At 40.1% G+C, this 20,437-nt stretch overlaps 1 protein-coding gene across 2 annotated transcripts in view; it reads right to left on the bottom strand.

The window, feature by feature from the left end:
• LOC140734524 (plastin-3-like) overlaps positions 1-20,437 on the bottom strand; it is a 150,219-nt gene that overhangs the window by 67,472 nt on the left and 62,310 nt on the right. For both annotated transcript variants that reach the window (XM_073058601.1, XM_073058602.1), the window contains 2 exons: positions 6,162-6,272; positions 3,202-3,365 (listed from right to left, as the gene is read on the bottom strand). In XM_073058601.1, the coding sequence (XP_072914702.1) occupies positions 3,202-3,365; positions 6,162-6,228 (231 nt within the window). In that variant the 5' untranslated portion in view covers positions 6,229-6,272. The remainder of the gene's footprint in view (positions 1-3,201; positions 3,366-6,161; positions 6,273-20,437) is intronic.

The following is a 20,437-nucleotide window of genomic DNA, read 5'->3' as shown; positions in this document are numbered from 1 at the left end:
TCAGCCTCAGTGTAGTTGAAAGAGCGCTGATAAACTCAAGAAAGCCTTCACATACTGGAGATCCAAAGCAACACACACAACTCAGCAGGTCATCAGCATCTATGGAAGTGAATAAACAGTTGACAATGTGGGCTGAGACTCTTCTTCAGGACTGGAAAGGAAGGGGGAAGACACTAGAATGAAAAGGTGAGAAGGAGGATAGCTAGAAGGTGGCACGTGAAGCTAAGTGGGTAGGAAAGAGAAAGGAATCTGATAGGAGAGGAAAGTGGGGCGAAAGGGAAGGAGGTTATAGGCAGGTGAGTAGAGGCAAGAGGTCAGAGTGATAGATAGATAGATAGATAGATACTTTATTCATCCCCATGGGGAAATTCAACTTTTTTTCCAATGTCCCATACACTTGTTGTAGCAAAACTAATTACATACAATACTTAACTCAGTAAAAAAATATGATATGCATCTAAATCACCGTCTCAAAAAGCATTAATAATAGCTTTTAAAAAGTTCTTAAGTCCTGGCGGTAGAATTGTAAAGCCTAATGGCATTGGGGAGTATTGACCTCTTCATCCTGTCTGAGGAGCATTGCATCGATAGTAACCTGTCGCTGAAACTGCTTCTCTGTCTCTGGATGGTGCTATGTAGAGGATGTTCAGAGTTATCCATAATTGACCGTAGCCTACTTAGCGCCCTTCGCTCAGCTACCGATGTTAAGCTCTCCAGTACTTTGCCCACGACAGAGCCCGCCTTCCTTACCAGCTTATTAAGACGTGAGGCGTCCCTCTTCTTAATGCTTCCTCCCCAACACGCCACCACAAAGAAGAGGGCGCTCTCCACAACTGACCTATAGAACATCTTCAGCATCTCACTACAGACATTGAATGACGCCAACCTTCTTAGGAAGTAATAGAAGAAGGGGAGGGGGAGGGAATACTTTACCAGGAGAAATTGATATTCATGCCATCAGTTTGGAAACTACACAGGGTGAATGTAAGGCTTCATAGTGGCACAATAGGAGACCATGGGCTGACATGGGAATCAGAATTAAAACGTTTGGCCACCAGGAAGTTCTACTTATGGGAGATGGAGCATAGGTGTTCGACAAAGCAGTCCCCCAATTTGCGACGGTTCTGACCGAGTACAGGAGACTGTATCAGGAGCATCAGGCACAACAGACTACCCCAGCAGGTTCTCAGGGGAAGCACTTTGGCCGCTTGCAGTGATAAGTGCCGGGAGGGAGATTAGTGGGGAGGGACGAATGTACAAGGGAATCACGGAGGGTCAATATCTGCAGAAAGCCGCGGGGGGGGGGGGGTGGGAGGGTAAAGATATGTTTGGAGGTAGGATCCCTTTGGAGTTGCTATAAGTTGCAGAGGATAATGTGAAACCCAGGATGTGGCTTTTCTTTCCAGGCCTCCTCCTTCAATGAATGGGGTTTCCTTTCCTCCTCTGTTGATGCTGCCCTCACCCGCAACTCCTCCATTTCCCGAACATCAGCGCTCACCCTATCTTCCCACAGCGTTAACTGTGATAGAGTTCCTCTTGTCCTTACCATCACCCCACGAGCCTCCGCAGGTGGATTAAATGGGTAGCAAAAAGAAATACGCTTCCACCCTTCTAAACAAAAAAACACCAAAGCCCCAGGGTGTCTGTCTAAGAAACTATTTCCAATGCAAACTTAAGAGTGTTTCAGGAAATTATATTACGGGTGATTGAAGTAAGCTTCTGGGATATTGCAGACAATTTTCAAATTTATGAATTATCCAACCAGTGGAACTACTGGAGACCATCATCACTAAGATAACTAATAATCAAATGCAAAGCCAAAGGAAGTGCTGAACTGAAACAACTGACCAGAGGAAATCATTATCACATTTCTCTTCTCTCCAAACTTTGTGTACATTTGCTGTGATCATCAACCAACCTACCAATGGTTGGGAGCAACACAAGTACATGCATGGATCAGTTGATTTTCATATTGCAAGAAAAAAATGCTGTACGATCCTATCTTCAATACTGTAGTCAAATTTGGACCCAAACCAAATTTTTACATCTTATAATGGGATACAAACAGTAGGCTGGAACTGACTTGATTTCGGTTTTCACCTGAAGTGATGCCTGAAAATTAGTCACTAATTCTGTTTTCTAAACCCACACTATAACAAAAAAAATCTAGTAAGCCACTTGCACAATACAGGCATTCCAAGGACATGCTGCAGCCAAAGAAAAACATGTAAGCAATGCTGAAAATGGAACAACCAAACCACAAACATGCAAAAATTGCTGTGAAAGATGAAAACAAGTCTTACTTCACAGAAAAAGTGAAAAATAATCAAAGAGAAAAATAATCAAAGCTGAAAAGTCATGAAAAAAAGAAAAGAACTCCTTAAAATGATGGGTAGGTAAAGTACTCCCCACTTAACAATATTAATTTGTTGTAACAGGCATTTGCATATTTTCTTGAAAAGATGTTATATTTTAATCAAAGCTGAAAAATCTTGAAAAAAAAAAGAACTCCTTAAAATTATGGGTAGGTAAAGTACTCCCCGCTCAACAATATTAATTTGTCGTAACAGGCATTTACATATTTTCTTGAAAAGATACTATAAAATCATGTATTAAATATCTGATCTTCCATAAGTGTTCAAGCTTCTTTGATCATTTTCAACTCATGCTAACACCTATTACCGATCATTATACAAACATTGTTGCTTAGCTTGTGGCGACCCACTTTCTGCGCAGGCGAACCAGCTCACAAATAGTCCGCGCGCGGGGAGAGACTTTGGTAATGCACCTCTGACATCATTTCCGCCTGGAGAGGGCGGGAACTAGGGATTAAAAGCTAGCGCCTTGAAGTTTGAATAAACTAGTCTTGAAACGACTTACCGACTGCATTTCGTTGTTTCTAGCTCTGTATGTAGTACATCGCTACAAGCTCATAATAACAGATTTACATTAACTCTGTCCATTGTTTCTTTTGCCATACATGTAGAAGGCAATGTGATACATTAAAACAAATTTGTTTTCAGTACTGAATGTGGAACTTAAAACTCTAACTTGTTTTAGAGGTGCTCTGCAAAGAGTGATTGGTGGATTCAAATCTATCCAATTGAGAAACATCTCTAGGAAGGAGCTAACAATGATGCTCTTCTACTGGGTTATTACAGGCTTCTATGCAGAATGAACCACAAGCACAAGGACACTTACAGAAACAAACTCATTAAAGCTGATCTTGCAATCTTTGTCTTTATCACCTTCACTCATTAAGTTCTCAACGATTTCTCGTATTTTGTATCCTGGCAGCGAAACATTGGCTTCACGGAAAAGATCATGGAGTTCAGAGTCACTGATGTAGCCACTGCTGTTGAGATCTACCAAGAATAAAATGAAGCTTCTTTAAAATACATTCACAGAAATGCCACTGGCTATTAGAAGATTAAATCTGCCTATTATCTTCCCTAATAATTTCTGCCCTTCTACCGCTAATGCAAGGTTGATAATAATACAGGAAGTATTTTAAGTTTACATTTAAAGGTTTGTCTTCTGTGGACTTGCATACTAAAATAGAAAAGTAGGCCTCACTCAGCACATTTTATTTCCATTCAAGCACCACACTGAACTGCTACATCTGGAAGTTGCTTTGCTGTGTCAGGAATTAAAAAATTAAACAAGATTCAGCTAAGCTGATGAGTAAAGATTGGAACGTTTGCTTTATCATCAAAAGAAACTGCAAATATAATAGAAATTATTTCAAGAAGTGTGAAGTATATATATTAAATTCAGAAAAACCTTGCATTAGAGAATCAGAGGGCACCTCAAGATTTTGGAAGGCCGTTATTGAACTTTAATAATAAGCAAGAGTAACTTAGCACTTTCGGGCTCAACAGTGATGTTGCAGAGAAAACCCCTTCATTACACATATTCCCTAAATAAAAGTTGAGGTCAAAATGGAGGAAGCAGTGGGCGAAGTGAAGAATCAAACCAAGGCTGCTGATATTATGAACTCACATTTTGCAGCTTATTTGTGAATTAATTATCAAATTAGCTAAGGAACATTTTGCCTGACAAGTGTACTCTTTGCTTCCTTTCATGCTAATCAGAATAAACCACAGAATAATCACACAGTTTCAGCTCTTGTAAAGAAATCTCTGCAAATGCGTTCATGCACATCAACTGAAAATCTATTAACACAGAAAATGTGCCATCCAAACAAGCATTTTAAAAATTGTGTGGTAGGCCGCAAACATACACAAAGTGATGTATAATATCACATCTATAACTTACCTTGCATTACAATTAATATATGAAAATCAAATTCCATGAGACTTGGATGCTGCCAGAAGAAAAGTTCTTGACAGACATACAAGGTTTTGATGGAGGAAAAATAAAAATGATACACTAAGGAATTTTAAACTGTCACAAGTCAGCAAGTCATTTATGAAGAACAATTAAGCTGAGGATTCCTGAACCAAAGACCAATTCCTAATAATATTTGGTGAGTGTTAGCAAGAATGTGCTCAAGAACAAGCAAGTAAGCATGACAAAGTGACAAATCTTACAGTGTCCTACAACTAAGGTCATTACATTGTCATTGGGCCATGAGGCAATATTGTTGTGGAAAAGTAAAATATAATTCTTTTTTCAGATGTTGGAACGAGGCTGAGGATTTTGTGCTACAGATGAAAGCACTACCCGATTTTTGCCTTACAAAATCTAAAGGAAATTAATAATTACAAAATGAAGACTGACAAGAATCACAGATATTTGATTTAGCAGCTTGCAGTCAGAGTGACAGCTATCTGATTTTCACAATTCAAATGAATACAATGTAGAAATATCAAAATCATTGTTTTACTGAAATTGGATAGACAGGTTTATTTTCATTGGAAGAGAGGAGGCCAGGAGATGGCCTTAGAATTTTACAGAATCACAGGGGCATAGATAAGACACCAGGACAGACAAAACTAGAAGGCAAAGATTTAAGGTGAAGAGAAAAATTTAAAGAAGATTGAAAAGATAAGTTTCTTCACCAACACAGAAAGTGGTGAATATTTAGAACAAGCTGCCAGAGGAGGTCATGGAGGCAAATTCTATTACACTGTTTAAAAGGCATTTGGACAGGTACCTGTACAGAACAGGTGTGGAAGGAATATGAGACCTATAGTGGGCAAATGAAATTAGTACAATAGGTATTATGGTCAGCATGGATGAACTGGATTAATGGGGCCTGTTTTTTGGCAGTATATTTCTTTAATCCTGCGAAACAGGTAGGATGGTGATGTGCTCAGATACAACTACCTCTACAGGGCTAACCAAAGGCCTTATTGTCTTTTTTTAATTCCTTTTTTACAACCACAAGGCACCACTGGACATTAAGAACTACAAATACTGCAGGTCTACCCCCCACCCCCAGCAAGTTGCTTGTTGGCAGAGGAGCTAGACAGTGTGGACTGTGTCGCTGGCTGCTACAGAGAAGCATTGGAGTCGATGTGCAGTCTAATAGTGAGTGATTGTCTTTATCATTTTATTTGAGATAACAAGACCCTGTTGGACATTAGTAATGAGAAATGCTGCAAGTCCGCTTCACTAGTTTATTGGTGGGACTCAGGGAAGGGGAGCTGTGTGGCCTCGGTTGTAGTGAGGACTAGGCCTATTGCTGCAGTGCCACCTACTTGCAACCACCCAGGTGAGAGGCAATGTCATTGCCTGGAGGCGGTGAGGTGTAGCATCCATGCTGGCAGAGGTGCTGCCCTCCAATGTTTGCTTGGTAGAAGACTAGTTCATTTTCAGTCTGCTGCAGAATTGTTCATAAAGACAACATTCGTGAGACTCAGGGACTTGGGCAATATTTTTTTTTATGTGACTGTATGCTTACTATAACCTTATATCTGCTGTACGTACTTTGTGCTGTGTATGACTGTTAGTACTGTGGTTTGCAACTTGGCCCCAGGGGAACACTGTTTCATGTGGTATTCATGCATGGTTGAATGACAATTAAACTCGAGTTTGATACTAGACACAGAAAGTGTTTGGTAAGAGCCAGTTTCTGATCACGTTTCATAGAGCCACATTGCACCATATGCCATTCATTGGATATTACTCAACTCCTTGCCACATTGGACACAATTTGATTTGTACAAATTTTGACAGTAGGCAACAATACTTACCAACTTTTGTAAAAGCTTCTCTGAGCTCTTCCAGCTCATCTTTGGAGATCTGTGTAACCGTTTCCATTGCCTTTCCCACCTGCACAATCCGACCAGGTTACCGATTCAAAACTGAAAAGAAAAATCCTCAATAAGGCACTGGAAATAGTAGAGCTCTCTCTTTGTTGGCTCATTGCATCTTGTGAAATAAACGTTTAGAAAATCTGTAACTATCCTTTTCAAGGTTAACTATGGCCACGGCCCCACTACCCAGGGAACAGTAAAACAAAGGCACAAGCTGGCAGGTAAGGACGCGACAGTGACTGTTTTTTAAACTGCAGATGCTGGCAATCTACAAAAAAAACTGAAACCTTTGGAAATTCTCTGTGAGTCAGGGCACATCCATGAAAGAGAAACATAGATATGGTCTCACCTGCTGAGTATTTTTTGTTTTTATTAAGTATATTACTGAGCTGAACACATATTCCATGCTACAAGATTCAGGATGGCATGAAAAGGAGCAAGTCTTACCAACAAAATTGCAATTTGCTGAAATAAAATCAACTACATTTTTCAACCCAACGCTGACGTTTCCCAATCAATCCTATTTATACTTTTGAGAAAAACTATATACATATAAGGAAGTAATCTGTAACATACAACTACAGATATTTCACAGTTTTCTTCTGTCCTTCCTATTTTGATGCTTACCAAGATGGAATTTACAATTATGCCACGACAAGATGTGCCAACGCTTGGGCAAATTTCAATTATTTCAAGTCACTACACTGAGAACGCACAGTTAGTCTTTGAAAGAAAACTCAAAGCTAATGAACTGTATGCCAAAATAATATTCATGCTTACAGTTGAACTTAAGGATGCTTTACGGTGCACTATTGCCTATTCATGCCAGTGCCACAAGCAATTTTCAGTGCTTAGCTTGGTACTGCACGTTATTAAGCTAAGTGCATTGCCCAGACTGTTTGAAATGTCAAGGAGTGGGAAAGGACAGAGAGTGATGGAATCTTTCTCAAACTTCTCTCAAGGCTTCCAATGCAACTAGGAACACATCCCTGCCTGTTGGTAAGTAGTGGGCAGCTAATTGGCAAGAGGATTATTCTGCCAATGCATGACTTCCATTGGTAGTCATAGGAAAATATTTGAATACACCTCAACTCACAGCTACAGAGCAGTAGATTATGGAGAAAGCAGCTCATATATATGCATTGCTGCTAAGTAGCTTCTGGGCAAATGGTTCATAATTTGTCCACACCCCACACACATTAAAGAATGATTAACAGACAGAGCGCTCAGTCAACACAACTCCAGTCTGAGTTGAAACTTACTGAATCTGGTGCCTACATTCCTTCAGTCACCTCTTTGTGGACTGTGGGTTAGCAAAGAGGGTGTGGAGAAAGATGCAAGGGGCTGTACTATAGTTCATCCCGAGTACAGTATGTTAGAGGACCTTCTGATCTATAATCTATTTCCAGGGACACACACACATATGAACATCAAGTGTTGCTGGCAGAACATCAGCTTAGTGAAGGATGCTCTTTGGTCTGCCCGAAACTTGTCAGCCAGCACATCAAGATGCCCATGGAGGAATGCTGCCAATTGGCACACTCCAGGATGCAGGACCATATGCCGAGGAATAGACTGGATCTTCATGCAGTCACAAGTGCGTGATGGGAAAGGACCACAATTCAGAGCTCTTCCACTTCTGGAGATGGAGAGGCCAGGTTGGGGGAGGAAGCACCTCAATTATTGTAATAGGATACCATCCCAGGGAGCCACATGAGAGACAGCAGTGCTATGGATGGGTAGGAATGTAAATCAGCAGTACTGCAAGCATTGACTTTGAACATAAAATATGAAAAGGTGTTGCAGTTTATTCTTACAAATATTTTGAAAATTATGAATAAAGTTATAGCTGTTAAAATAGGAGAAATACTTTTCTTCAGTATTGAGCATCCATAATTTCCCTAATGCACAGTAAACTGGAATAATGGTACAAGCCAATCAGAAACCAGGTTAAGAATGAAAATAAACACTACATTTACTACTACAGAAGTGGGAGCTTAGCTGGTGTTCTAAGGGTAACAGATATCATTTTCTACCAAGGAACCATTGTCCACTTCAGAGTTAAGGGATTCTCTCCGTATTATTACAGTACAGGGAATGTGCCTTTCCCATTCTCCTACTGAGCCCTAAACACATGACTATTCTTCTAATACTTGCCTTGTAACTTATTATAGAGCAGATGCAACTTGGCATTACAGAAGTAGTCAGCAACTGGAAAAAAAAGCATTTCATGTAAAATCATTGAATTCCCCATTCTTGTGACCTCTGGTAAGTTCCAAACCGCAGAGCAGCAGATGAAATGAGTGAATGAAAAATGGTCAAGTGGCCCTTTGAAAAGCACAACTGCTGGGTACAGAGCCCATTGGAAGCCCAAGCCTCTCCAAACCAAACCAGAAAAACATGCCTCAATTTCAGATGAGTACTGCAGAATGAATTACATATGTCACATGCATCCCACAAATGCCGTGCATGTCCTAATATGTGGAATGAAGGGAATGTGGAATGGCTTGCAACCCATGCAATATGACCTCATTTTCACAACTTACAACCAAAAACAGCAAATAAAAAACTCATTATGTGCCAAAATATTGTGCTCAGCAAACTAATACTTTGCTTAGATCCTTTCGTTCACCTCCTTCATGATCAAAACCACTGAGGACATCTTCAAGAGGCAGTGCTTCAAAGAAGGTGGCATCCATCATTAAGGACCCTCACTGTCTGGGACATCCTCTTCTCGCTACTACCATCAGGCAGGAGGTACAGGAGCTTGAAAATTCACACTCACTGATTTAGGAACAGCTTCTTCTCGTCATTCAATTTCTGAATAATCCATGAACACCATCTTGTTAGTCAAGCTCAAGTTCAGTCTATTGTCATTCAACTATACTCATGTATGCCACCAAATGAAAGGTTCCTATGGACCAAGGTACACAACACTACACACAACTCACACATGCAACAGGAAGTAACATTACCACTGATAAATTAACAAATTTATTTGTGAATACATCATACAACATACAGAATGCTGCAGGAACTCAGCAAGTCAGGCAGCATCAATGAAAATGAGTAAACAATCGATGTTTCAGGCCGAGACCCTTCATCAGGACTGGACAGGAAGGGGAAAGACAGTCAAATAAAAAGGTTGGAGGAGGGGATGGAGGACAAGCTAGAAAGTGATAGGTGGGTGGAAAAGATAAAGGGCTGGAGAAGAAGGTATTTAATAGGTGAGAAGAGTGGACAACAGGACAAAGGAAAGGAGGGGCACCAAGAGGAGGTGATAGGCAGTTGATGAGAGATAAGAGGTTAGAGTGGGGACCACTGGAAAAAGGGAGGCAATCAAAACATTTTTTAAACCAGGAGAAATTGATATTCATGCCATCAGGTTGGAGGCAACCCAGATGGAATATAAGGTGTTGCTTCTCCACTGGCATCATGGCACAACAGGAGGCCATGGAGGAACATGTCAGAATGGGAACAGAAACGGAAATTAAAATGTTTGGCCACTGGGAAATTCAGCTTTTGGCGGATGTAGTGGAAGATTTTGACAAAGCAGTCTCCCAATCTACAACGGGTCTCACCATTGCAGTGGAGGCCGTATCGAGAGTACCGGATACAATAGAGGAACCTCAGCAGATTCGGAGGTGAAGCCTGTTTTGCCTGGAAGAACTGTTTGAGGCCCTAAATGGAGGTGAATGGGAAGGTGTAGCATTTCTGTCCTTTGCAGAAATATGAGCCAGGAGGGAAATTATTGGGGAGGGATAAATGGACAATGGAATCACGGAGGGAACAATTCCTACAGAAATCGGAGAGTTGGGGGAAGTAAAGATGTGGTAGGATGTTGAAGATGGAAGAAGTTGCGGAGGCTTGTGGGATGGTAGGTGACAACAAAAGGAATTCTATCCCTGTTAAGGCTTCAGGAAGATAGGGTGAGCGTGGATGTCTGGGAAATGGAGGAGATGTGTGAGAGGGCAGCATCAATGGTGGAGGAAGTGAAACCCTCTTCTTTGAAGGAGGAGGACATCTCTAATGTCCTGGAAAGGAAAGCCTCATCCTGGGAAAAGATGTAGTGGAGACAAAACGTAAATTGAGGGACCGCTTTGTCAAGCACCTCTGCTCTAACTAATGGCTAACCATTTTAATTCCGATCCCCATTCCGACAGTCAATCCACGGCCTCCTCTTCTGCCATGATGAGGCCACTCCAGGTTGGAGGAGCAACAACTAGGTAGCCTCCAAGCTGACAGCATGAACGTTGATTCTCCATCTTATAACCCTTTATTTTCTTTTCCCTCCCCTTTTCCTTTTGTTCTATTCTCCACTCTGGCCTCTTACCTCTTCTTCTCACTTGCCTATCACCTCCCTCTGGTGTCCCTCCTTCCCCTTCTCCCATGGTCCACCTTTCTCTATCAGATACCTTCTTCTGCAGCCCTTTATCTTTCCTACCCACCTGTCACATTCTAGTTTGTTCTCCAACCCTCCCCCCACCTTTTTATTCTGGCATCTTCCCACTTCCTGTCCAGCCCTGATGAAGGGTCTCTGCCTGAAATATCGACACTTTATTCAGTTCCATAGATGCCACCAGTCCTGCTGAGTTCCTCTACCATTTTGTGTTGCTCTGGATTTCCAGCATCACATTAATGGTATCCTCAAACCACATTTCTGTCAGAATGAGCATGCCACAGTCCTTAAACGAACACTAATTCAGTCTCAAGTGTAGGCAATCTAATTGATTTTCTAGCAATCAAACGTTTGAAAGCACATCAAAGGGAGAGTTGGCCTGAAGGGTTTTGCATTTAGTGTCATACAAATACCAGCACGCAAACACGCTTTTCCCCAAACTAGTTTTTGTAATTTATACATTTTTATGCCTTTGCATTTATTGATTGTCACAAAACGACAAATTTCACATCATATATCAGTGGCAATAAATCTCAGTCTGATCTGATTCCTCCTAAAATGCAACAGTGCAAGGAATTAAATTCAGATGATGTTCACATCTTGAAAAAGCCAATGAACTTCAAGGCTGGAGGTGAGCATTTCACACAGACAATCTGATTTGTTTGCAAAACTCAAATATGGACCAAATCAAGAATCCACCATGAAAGGAAACTATGAGAAAGCAGAGGCCTGAATAACAAAACACAGACTGAATCACATTGATCTACTTATGTCCATGAAAGTTTTCAAAGAAACCACATCATACACTAATTCTTCAGTCATGTACGAACTGAGTTTATACAACTGAATTGTCTTCGCTGGAAGATACAGCTTGTCCTTCAACAAAACACAGGAGGGTAGATTTTTACTGTAGGCATATTTGAGAATTAATTTCTGTGCATGTAAGCACATACACGTAGTGCAGAGCTCACCTTCATTAAAGAGGTGACGAACACAGAGTGCTTCAGGAAGACATCTTGAAGGTTCTATCCTGGACCAAGCATATAGATACAACCATCTCTACTTTTATTGAAGTTAAAGGAAATTCAGCATGTTGTTGAAGATGCTGACAAATGTGTACAAATGTGCAATATAAAGCATTCTGACTGGTTGCATGGAATGGAAGCTCTGATACACAGGAATGCAGAAGTCTACAGAGGGGTGCCCTCAGCCAGTTCCACCACAGGTGCAAGTCTCTCTATCATCTCAAGAAGCAAACATTCACATCAGGGACCCTCACCAGTTCCCAATTTCATCGGGCAGGAGGTACAGTAGCCCAAAGACCCACACCTCAAAAGTTCAATAACAGCTCCTTCCCCACTACCACCAAGTTCTTAGACAATATTTCTTTCTTTCCTCTTGCAATCTTGCACTAGGGTTGTTCTGTTTATTTTGATGTTATTTTCCACTCATGTACAGTACTGCAAATTGTATGTAATTTATGTTAATTTAAGTTAATGTTAATTTATGTCTGTGCAGCATTTCAACACTTATTGCAAAGGTGTGTCCGTTTCTGTCATACATTGATGCTGAAAAATGAATTCAGGCCCTTATACAAATAGACTAGATAACTGCAATGCCCTTTTTACTGGTCTTCCAAAGCAATCTATTGACAAACAACAACTCATTCAGAACGCCGCTATTAAGACTTTTAACTAAAACCAGGATGAGGGAGCATATCACTCCTGCAATTGCTTCCTGTCTTTTAGAGTTGATTTTAAAGTTCTCTTATTTGTTTTAAAAGCTCTTAATTGTCTGGGACCAGAATACATCACAGAATTGTTTTTGGTTTACAACCCTGCTTGAACTCTCAAGTTTCTTTTACATTAAAAACAATCTCCCTCAAAAGATAATTGGCAGGTCAGCTTATTTGAACTACACTAAACTGGAATTCAATACCTAAAAATACAAGGGATGCAGGCTCAGTTGATACATTTAAATGCCAGCTCAAAACCTATTTATTTAACCTTACTATTCACCAACATCTTTTTTGTCTTTTATTTTTATGTTTGCACTTTCGCCCATTGTAAAGCACTTTTAATTTCAACATCTCTATGAAAACAGCTCGGTAAATAAATTATTATTATATTTGAAATCTACTGCAGTGCTGCAAAAGAACATTTTCATGCCATTTATGTATGTGTGTGTATATATATTCATGACAATAAACTTGAACTTGACATTCTTTATAAGAATAAATGAATTGAAGGAAGAACAGGACAAAAATGCCAGCTCTGTTCAGAAAAAGAAATATCTGTAGTTACCTGAAAATTTTGTGCAAAATAAGTCATTCAGCCAAGTGAAATCTAAACTACATGTTTTTCTTTTTTCTTTGCTCATTCTACTCAGCATGACACTACTTTTTTTTAAAATCAACGTTGAGTCTACATCCAACACTGTAGGAATATTTTCACAAGAAAGACTTCAGTGATTTGAGACGTGACCTCTGAGGCAGATCCAATTAATATCAATGCCACATCAGCTATTGTGCCTTCGAATATACAATGTAAAAGATGATCGATTTACAAAAATCAACTCAGACATACAATGTTGGGACAAAGTTCAAAGTAAAAGTATACATATGTCACTATGTACAACCCTGAGATTCATTTTCTTGCAGGGATCCTCAATAAATCCATAATAGAATAATCATAATAGAATCAAAGACCCCACCACTTCGGGTGCTCAACCAGTGAACCAGTGTGCAAAAGACCAGTGTTCAAATACAAAAGAAATAAATAATTAATAAATAACAAGAACATGAGAAGAGTCCTTGAAAGTGAGTCCATAGGTCGTAGGAACTTTTTGATGATAGGGCAAGTGAAGTTGAGTGACGTTATCCCCACTGGTTCAAGAGCCTGATGGTTGAGGGGTAATAGCTGTTCCTGAACTTGGTGGTGTGGGTCCTGAGGTTCCTGTACCTTCTTCCCAATGGTAGCAGTGAGAAGAGAACATGTTCTGGGTGGCTGGGGTCCTTGATGATGGATACTTCCTGCGACAATGCTGCATGTAGATGTACTCAGTGGTGGGGAGAGCTTTACCTGAGATGGACTGAGACATATTCACTACTTTATGCAGTATTTTCCATTCAAGGACATTGGTGTTTCCATGCCAGGCCATTATGCAGCCAGTAAATAAACACTCCACCACACATATAGAAGTACAGGCAATGCCATACTTTGTACATTATTACGTGCTGGGCCCAGGACAGATCCTCTGAAATGATAACACCAAGGAATTTAGAGTTACTGACCCTCTCCACATTTGATCCTCTGATCAGGACCGGCTCATGGACCTGTTTCCTTCTCCTGAAGTCAATAATCAGCTCCTTGGTCTTGCTGACATTGAGTGAGAGGTTACCACTGTGGCACCATTCTGTCATATTTTCTTCTTTCTATATGCTGATATTTTAGTTATTTCATTCCATACTCAATACCACAAATATAAAATTTATTGTAATCTCACTCGCAGCAATGCTGATTATTTTGTCTGCAACCATTTGATGCCTCATAATCTAGGACCAAGGGACACAGCCTCAGAATAGAGGAACTTTCACTTAGAACAGAGATGAGGAGGAATTTCTTTAGCCAGAGAGTGGTGAATCTGTGTAATTCATTGTCACAGGTGGCTATGGAGGCCAAGTCATTGGGGGTATTTAAGACAGAGGTTGAAAGGTTATTGACTAGTCAGGGTGTGAAAGGTTATGGAGAGAAGGCAGGAGAATAGAAACATAGAAAACCTACAGCACAATACAGGCCCTTTGGCCCACACTACTGTGTTGAACATGTACTTAGAAATTACCCAAGGTTATCCATAGCCCTCTATTTTTCTAAGTTCCATGAACCTATTCAGGAATCTCTTAAAAGACCCTATTGTATCTGCCTCCACCATTTGCTGGCAGCCCATTCCACGCACTCACCATTCTGAGTAAAAAAACTCACCCCAGACATCTCCGCTGTACCTAAAAAACTGTGCCTTCTAGTGTTAGCCATATCAGCCCTGGGAAAAAGCCTCTGACTATCCACACAATCAATGCCTCTCATCATCTTATACACCTCTATCAGGTCACCTCTCATCCTCCGCCACTCCAAGGAGTAAAGGCCGAGTTCACTCAACTTATTCGCATAAGGCATGCTCCCCAATCCAGGCAACATCCTTGTAAATCTCCGCTGCACCCCTTCTATAGTTTCCACATCCTTCTTGGAAGGATATGGGAATAGAGTGGAGAGTTAATGGATCAGCCATTATGAAATGGCACAGCAAACTCAACAAGCTGAGTATCTGCTCCAATGTCTGACAGTCTAAAGCTGCCTGGACAGTCATGCCTTGATAATGCTCACTCATAGTAGCACTGATGTGATCTTTCTTGATTCACTCAAAGTAGAAATTTTTGATAACAAGCATTCTTTAGTCATACTGATATCAGAGAATCACCCACTTTTTAGGGTTTATAGAAGTAATTGGTGATAAAAATCTATATTACGTAAATCAGGATGGAAATGCAAGTCCACTTTTCAGGAACACTTTACCCTAGATGTAACAAACAAGGACTTAATATTAGTCAACAATGACTAGACTCAGTCAAATTAAAGAATATTTCTCTACATATTACAAGAGTAACTGAACTGACACGAGTGTGGCACCTTCTTTACAAGATTTCTTTTGAGACCCACTAAACCCCTGCCTGGCCTAATCTCTGGCTGAAACAATAGTCGAGACCTTTCCAGCTGTTGTACATTTCGCTTCTGCTGCACAGAACAGTTTCCACATGGATTGGCACTACTTTAAATTGGGTTGAAGATTCTGTTTTCAGTTTTCCAATGGACAATTCCCTTAGCCAAGGGAATGATTATTTTTGTAGTTCTTTATTTGTTGAAACATTGAAGCAAAGATTGAGGTTTGGAAACTTCTGCTTTTCATACGACGGCTTCACTCCTGAGACTCTTAAAATTATACAACTGGACACAATTTTCCATAATTAAAATGGTAGATTACTAATTCTTAGGCAAAGGCTAGCAATACATGATTAGTTCTCGTTTACAAGATACATTGTCAGAAAACCTGTAAAGTTGTGTACCATATCAAAAGCAATGTGAACACCCCTGTGAATGAGATGAACTATCTTAAGCTTATTGAGAGACATTGCCAGAGACAGTGATTCAAACCTTCATCAAGGAAATAGCAGGAATTGTTTGTGTGGAAGATGATTTTAAAGAAACTGGGAAGAGCTCAATGAGTTCTTTGAGCATCAAAGCAAACAGAGCCCTTTCTAGCACTGCTAATCTACCTCATTGGATGGAGGAGTAGTAATCTGGTCCCACGAGGAGTCTTTTAACTTGATGCTGATATCAGTAGGAAGAAACTGGGTTAAAAATCTTCACTTAGAAGTGTGTGGGGGGGTGGGGGGGTGGGATGGATATCCACTTTCTTATGTTTGCGAAGTTTGCTTTCCAAACACAAAGCAGCTGCCAGTTGTAAGATCAAAAACAGATGTAAATAAACTTCTAACAGTTTTAGTTTTTACTGGTAAAAGGAAGTTGTCGGTCTTCAGTTTTTTTAAAATCTAAATGGAAAGTGGCAATCAGCCTGAAATTAAAAAAAGCATTCTCTATAGAACAGCTTTGAAAATAGTTCTGTATATAAAAGATGCTCCGTCTGCAGCAAGTAGATGCTAGCTCAATGGACCTGGTTTATTACTACTAGAGATGCAGAATAAGACAATGGATAGCTTCAAACACAAAATGTGACCTAAGTTGTTTAGTTCAAGGAAGCTTATAGAACAGAAGGATATTTGTATTTAACATATCAATAACTGAAGTGTTTTTAATTGAAGGGGTTATTTACTCGGAGAAGTTGGGCTCACAGCACATATAGCATTAACTGCGATCTTATGTTTCCAAACTGATTTTTAAAACATTTGTGTTAAAAGTATATCTGAAGAAATGACATATGTAGCCTCCCAAGTTGGAAGAAACAGTATAAATATAGAGAGCAGTTCAGGCTTATTAGGAATGGGGTAAGGAACGTCAAGAAACATGAAAGGAACAGAAGGTGAATGAGAACCCATCCCTCCAGCTTCGGTTTCTATGATGAACAACTTGGTTGTCTGCATCATCTTCTTAGTTTATACAAGGATTGTGCCAGTGTACTGGAAATCATTTGTCCTTTACACTTTTATGAATAAGAAATGTTTAAGATAAAAACCCTCTGAGTTTTAAATGTATTTTAAGAGTGTTATTTGGATCTAAGTGTGTATCACTGAAAATAAATTAACTGTGTTTTAAACTACCTTATCAGCTGGAAGTATTTTCTCTTCGATAGGGAGAGGGGACCCACCACTCAAATAGTGGGTATTGGCACCTAAACTCACAGTGAAGAATAAACAGGGAAGTAAATTAGTCTTTGGTGATTGCAGTATAATCTCCCTTTTAGAGAGAGTGCTATTTATATCCGATAGGGCTCAAGGTCTTTGAGTTTAGAACTTTGCAGTCAGCAAACCCAACACCATCACACTAGATTTCACAAGCTTCTTTATTCAAAACAGTTAATAGACATCATCTGATGTCACATTATTTTTATATAAATTTATGCTGAAAAGTTGCCATTCTAAGTCATGAAACACTTTAAATAGTGCACCAAGAACACAAAAATATTCCTGATGAGGAATAATTTCCAAGGGAGTAGAGAGATCAGAAATAGATACGTTAAAATACAAAATGTAGGCATTATAAAAGAATACAAAACTAGAGTAAAATTAGATGCCTAAAAAAAAACACAATATGAAAAACAAAACACTACATGACCCTGCACTAACCAAACTCTGCTCATTCCTGATCAGTACATTTCACTTGGCTTCCATCCATTGCCAAAATCATTTTCAATTTTAAGACTTCACATTGTATGTTGAGCTTACATTTTCCAAATACTGCTGAAAAATTAGGCTGAATTAATTTAAAATACTAAATCAAAAGTACTATTGGATATTATTTGATCTACATGAGATGCATCATCTTAAACTTGGCAAAATGCATACATACCATTTGTCTGCAAGAGTATACAGAACAAATTTTAAGAAAACTGCAGGACAAAAATAGTGATAAACTGATCAAGTCCTTCAACACTTGGAAAATTGATGAACTCTTCATTGACCCAGACAACCTGATAACTGCCCAAGTATTTAAATCAATTGTTAACTCACCAGGTCTGTTATTTGTAATAAGCAGAAAAATACATTTTCTAAAAAAAAAGGCCTTCTTTACAAGTAATATCTGGTTAATGCTTGCCCACACCTAACTGGCTCATTGTACATTCCTAGCTGCGGTGCACAGAATATTAAAATGCATGTTGCAATGTACCTAGGGCATTAAGACACTCCCTCTTCTGCTCAAAAAGGCAGCCACACCCTTTCCAGTGCTTTGGTCTAGCAATGCAAACTGCAACTTTTATTCATTATGACATGACGCACAGATTAATATTTTTCCCCAAATCATATCTTCCCAGGATACAGACTCTTTGATGAATACTGTCTCAAAGATGCAGTGTTCTACATGTAGATGCTCGCCCTAAAGAGCTGTGCTCCTGGTAAACATTAGCTGGTCAGTGAACTCTGCACAATATCATGTCTCCATTATATATAGCCTTTATTTTGTAAGCTGCACAAGAATCCTTGTATCCTACAAGAATGCTTAAATTGGGCAGAAGATGGCTAACAGAGTGGTCATTTGTGAGGCTATGCATCCTTCTGTGGCTCACAGAGGCTTCAGTGTGCTCCTGACGCACATCATTAAGGTGCATCTGGAATCATAATTTTCAAATTTTAGTGGTCATGGATGAGAGATTTGCAGGAGTTAATAGTGATGTTACAACTCAAGGAAGCTTTGAACACATCTTTGAATATCTTTTCTGCCTGCTTCACAACCTCCTCTCCCACTACCCCATTAAATACATGAACATTGGTGTTTTCTTAGAAATGCCACTTCAAGGCTAAAGACTTATGCCCCAATAAACTGCCAGGATTCATGCTCCCATATTTCCATTGCCACATACGGAACTCGCCCTATTCTGGGATCTCAAGGCCACGCTATGTCACAACCTATCCTGGTGTTATTATTTATGAATACAAATGATAGGATTTTACCACAGGTGGTAGAAACGGTGGAAACTAAATTAGCATGCATTACAACTGCCTACCCTTTACTATAAGCACTAAATCCCAGCCCAGAGCAAAAAGTAGAAGATAGGCTTATATGAAGAATAATTACTTGGGTAAAGATTCAGACCAGGCCCCAGAAGGTTTGTGCAACTCCATGACTTTGGGATTGTGAGATGTGGGGGTGGGGGTTGGGGGCAGAATTAGCTTCCAACATTAGATGCAATTGAAGAGTGGTTATGGTTATGTTTCTTCCTCAGGAGAAAAACAAATTATTTTCCCTAACCTACAAGGAAATCACAGGAATAGCTATATATCTTTGATTACAGGAACTGACAAAACCATTCAGTCTCCAGATGCAGAAAAACAGATACACCTTACTCCTAGATAAATCTCCTGGACCAGATGGAATGCACTCTTGCGTTCTGAAGGAAGTAGCAGTGGAGATTGCGGAGGCATTAACAATGATCTTTCAAAAGTCGATAAGATTCTGGCCTGGTTCCGGAGGACTGGAAGATTGCAAATGTCACTCTGCTATTTAAGAAGGGGGCAAGGAAGCAAAAAGGAAATTATAGACCTGTTAGCTTGACATCGGTGGTTGGGAAGCTGTTGGAATTGATTGTCAAGGATGAGGTTATGGAGTACCTGGAGGCATATGACAAGATAGGCAGAACTCAGCATGGTTTCCTTAAAGGAAAATCCTGCCTGACAAACCTAGTGCAATTTTTTTGAGGAAATTACAAGTAGGCTAGACAAGGGAGATGCAGTGGATGTTGTGTATTTGGATTTTTGGAAGGCCTTTGACAAAGTGCCGCACATGAGGCTGCTAAACAAGATAAGAGCTCGTGGAATTACGGGGAAGTTACATATGTGGATAGAGTGTTGGCTGATTGGCAGGAAACAGAGAGTGGGAATAAAGGGATCCCATTCTGGTTGGCTGCCGGTTACCAGTGGGGTCCCACAGGGGTCCGTGTTGGGGCCGCTTCTTTTAACGTTGTATATCAACGATTTGGATTATGGAATAGATGGCTTTGTGGCTAAGTTTGCCGATGATACAAAGATAGGTGGAGGGGCCGGTAGTGCTGAGGAAACAGAGAGTGCAGAGAGACTTGGATAGATTGGGGTAATGGGCAAAGAAGTGGCAAATGAATTACAATGTCGGAAAGTGTATGTTCATGCACTTTGGTAGAAGAAATAAACGGGCAGACTATTATTTAAATGGAGAGAGAATTCAAAGTTCTGAGATGCAACGGGACTTGGGAGTCCTCATGCAGGATACCCTTAAGGTTAACCTCCAGGTTGAGTCTGTGGTGAAGAAGGCGAATGCAATTTTGGCATTCATTTCTAGAGGAATAGAGTTTAGGAGCAGGGATGTGATGTTGAGGCTCTATAAGGCACTGGTTAGACCTCACTTGGAATACTGTGTGCAGTTTTGGGCCCCTTATTTAAGAAAGGATGTGCTGACATTGGAGAAGGTCCAGAGAAGATTTACTAGAAAGATTCCGGGAATGAGAGGGTTAACATATGAGGAACGTTTGACTGCTCTTGGACTGTACTCCTTGGAGTTTAGAAGAATGAGGGGGACCTCATAGAAACATTTCGAATGTTGAAAGGCATGGACAGAGT

Source organism: Hemitrygon akajei, chromosome 10, assembly GCF_048418815.1.
Source record: "Hemitrygon akajei chromosome 10, sHemAka1.3, whole genome shotgun sequence".
Lineage (NCBI taxonomy): Eukaryota > Metazoa > Chordata > Chondrichthyes > Myliobatiformes > Dasyatidae > Hemitrygon > Hemitrygon akajei.
Note: the sequence above shows the minus strand (reverse complement) of the source record. Positions and strands in the feature narration are given on the sequence as shown.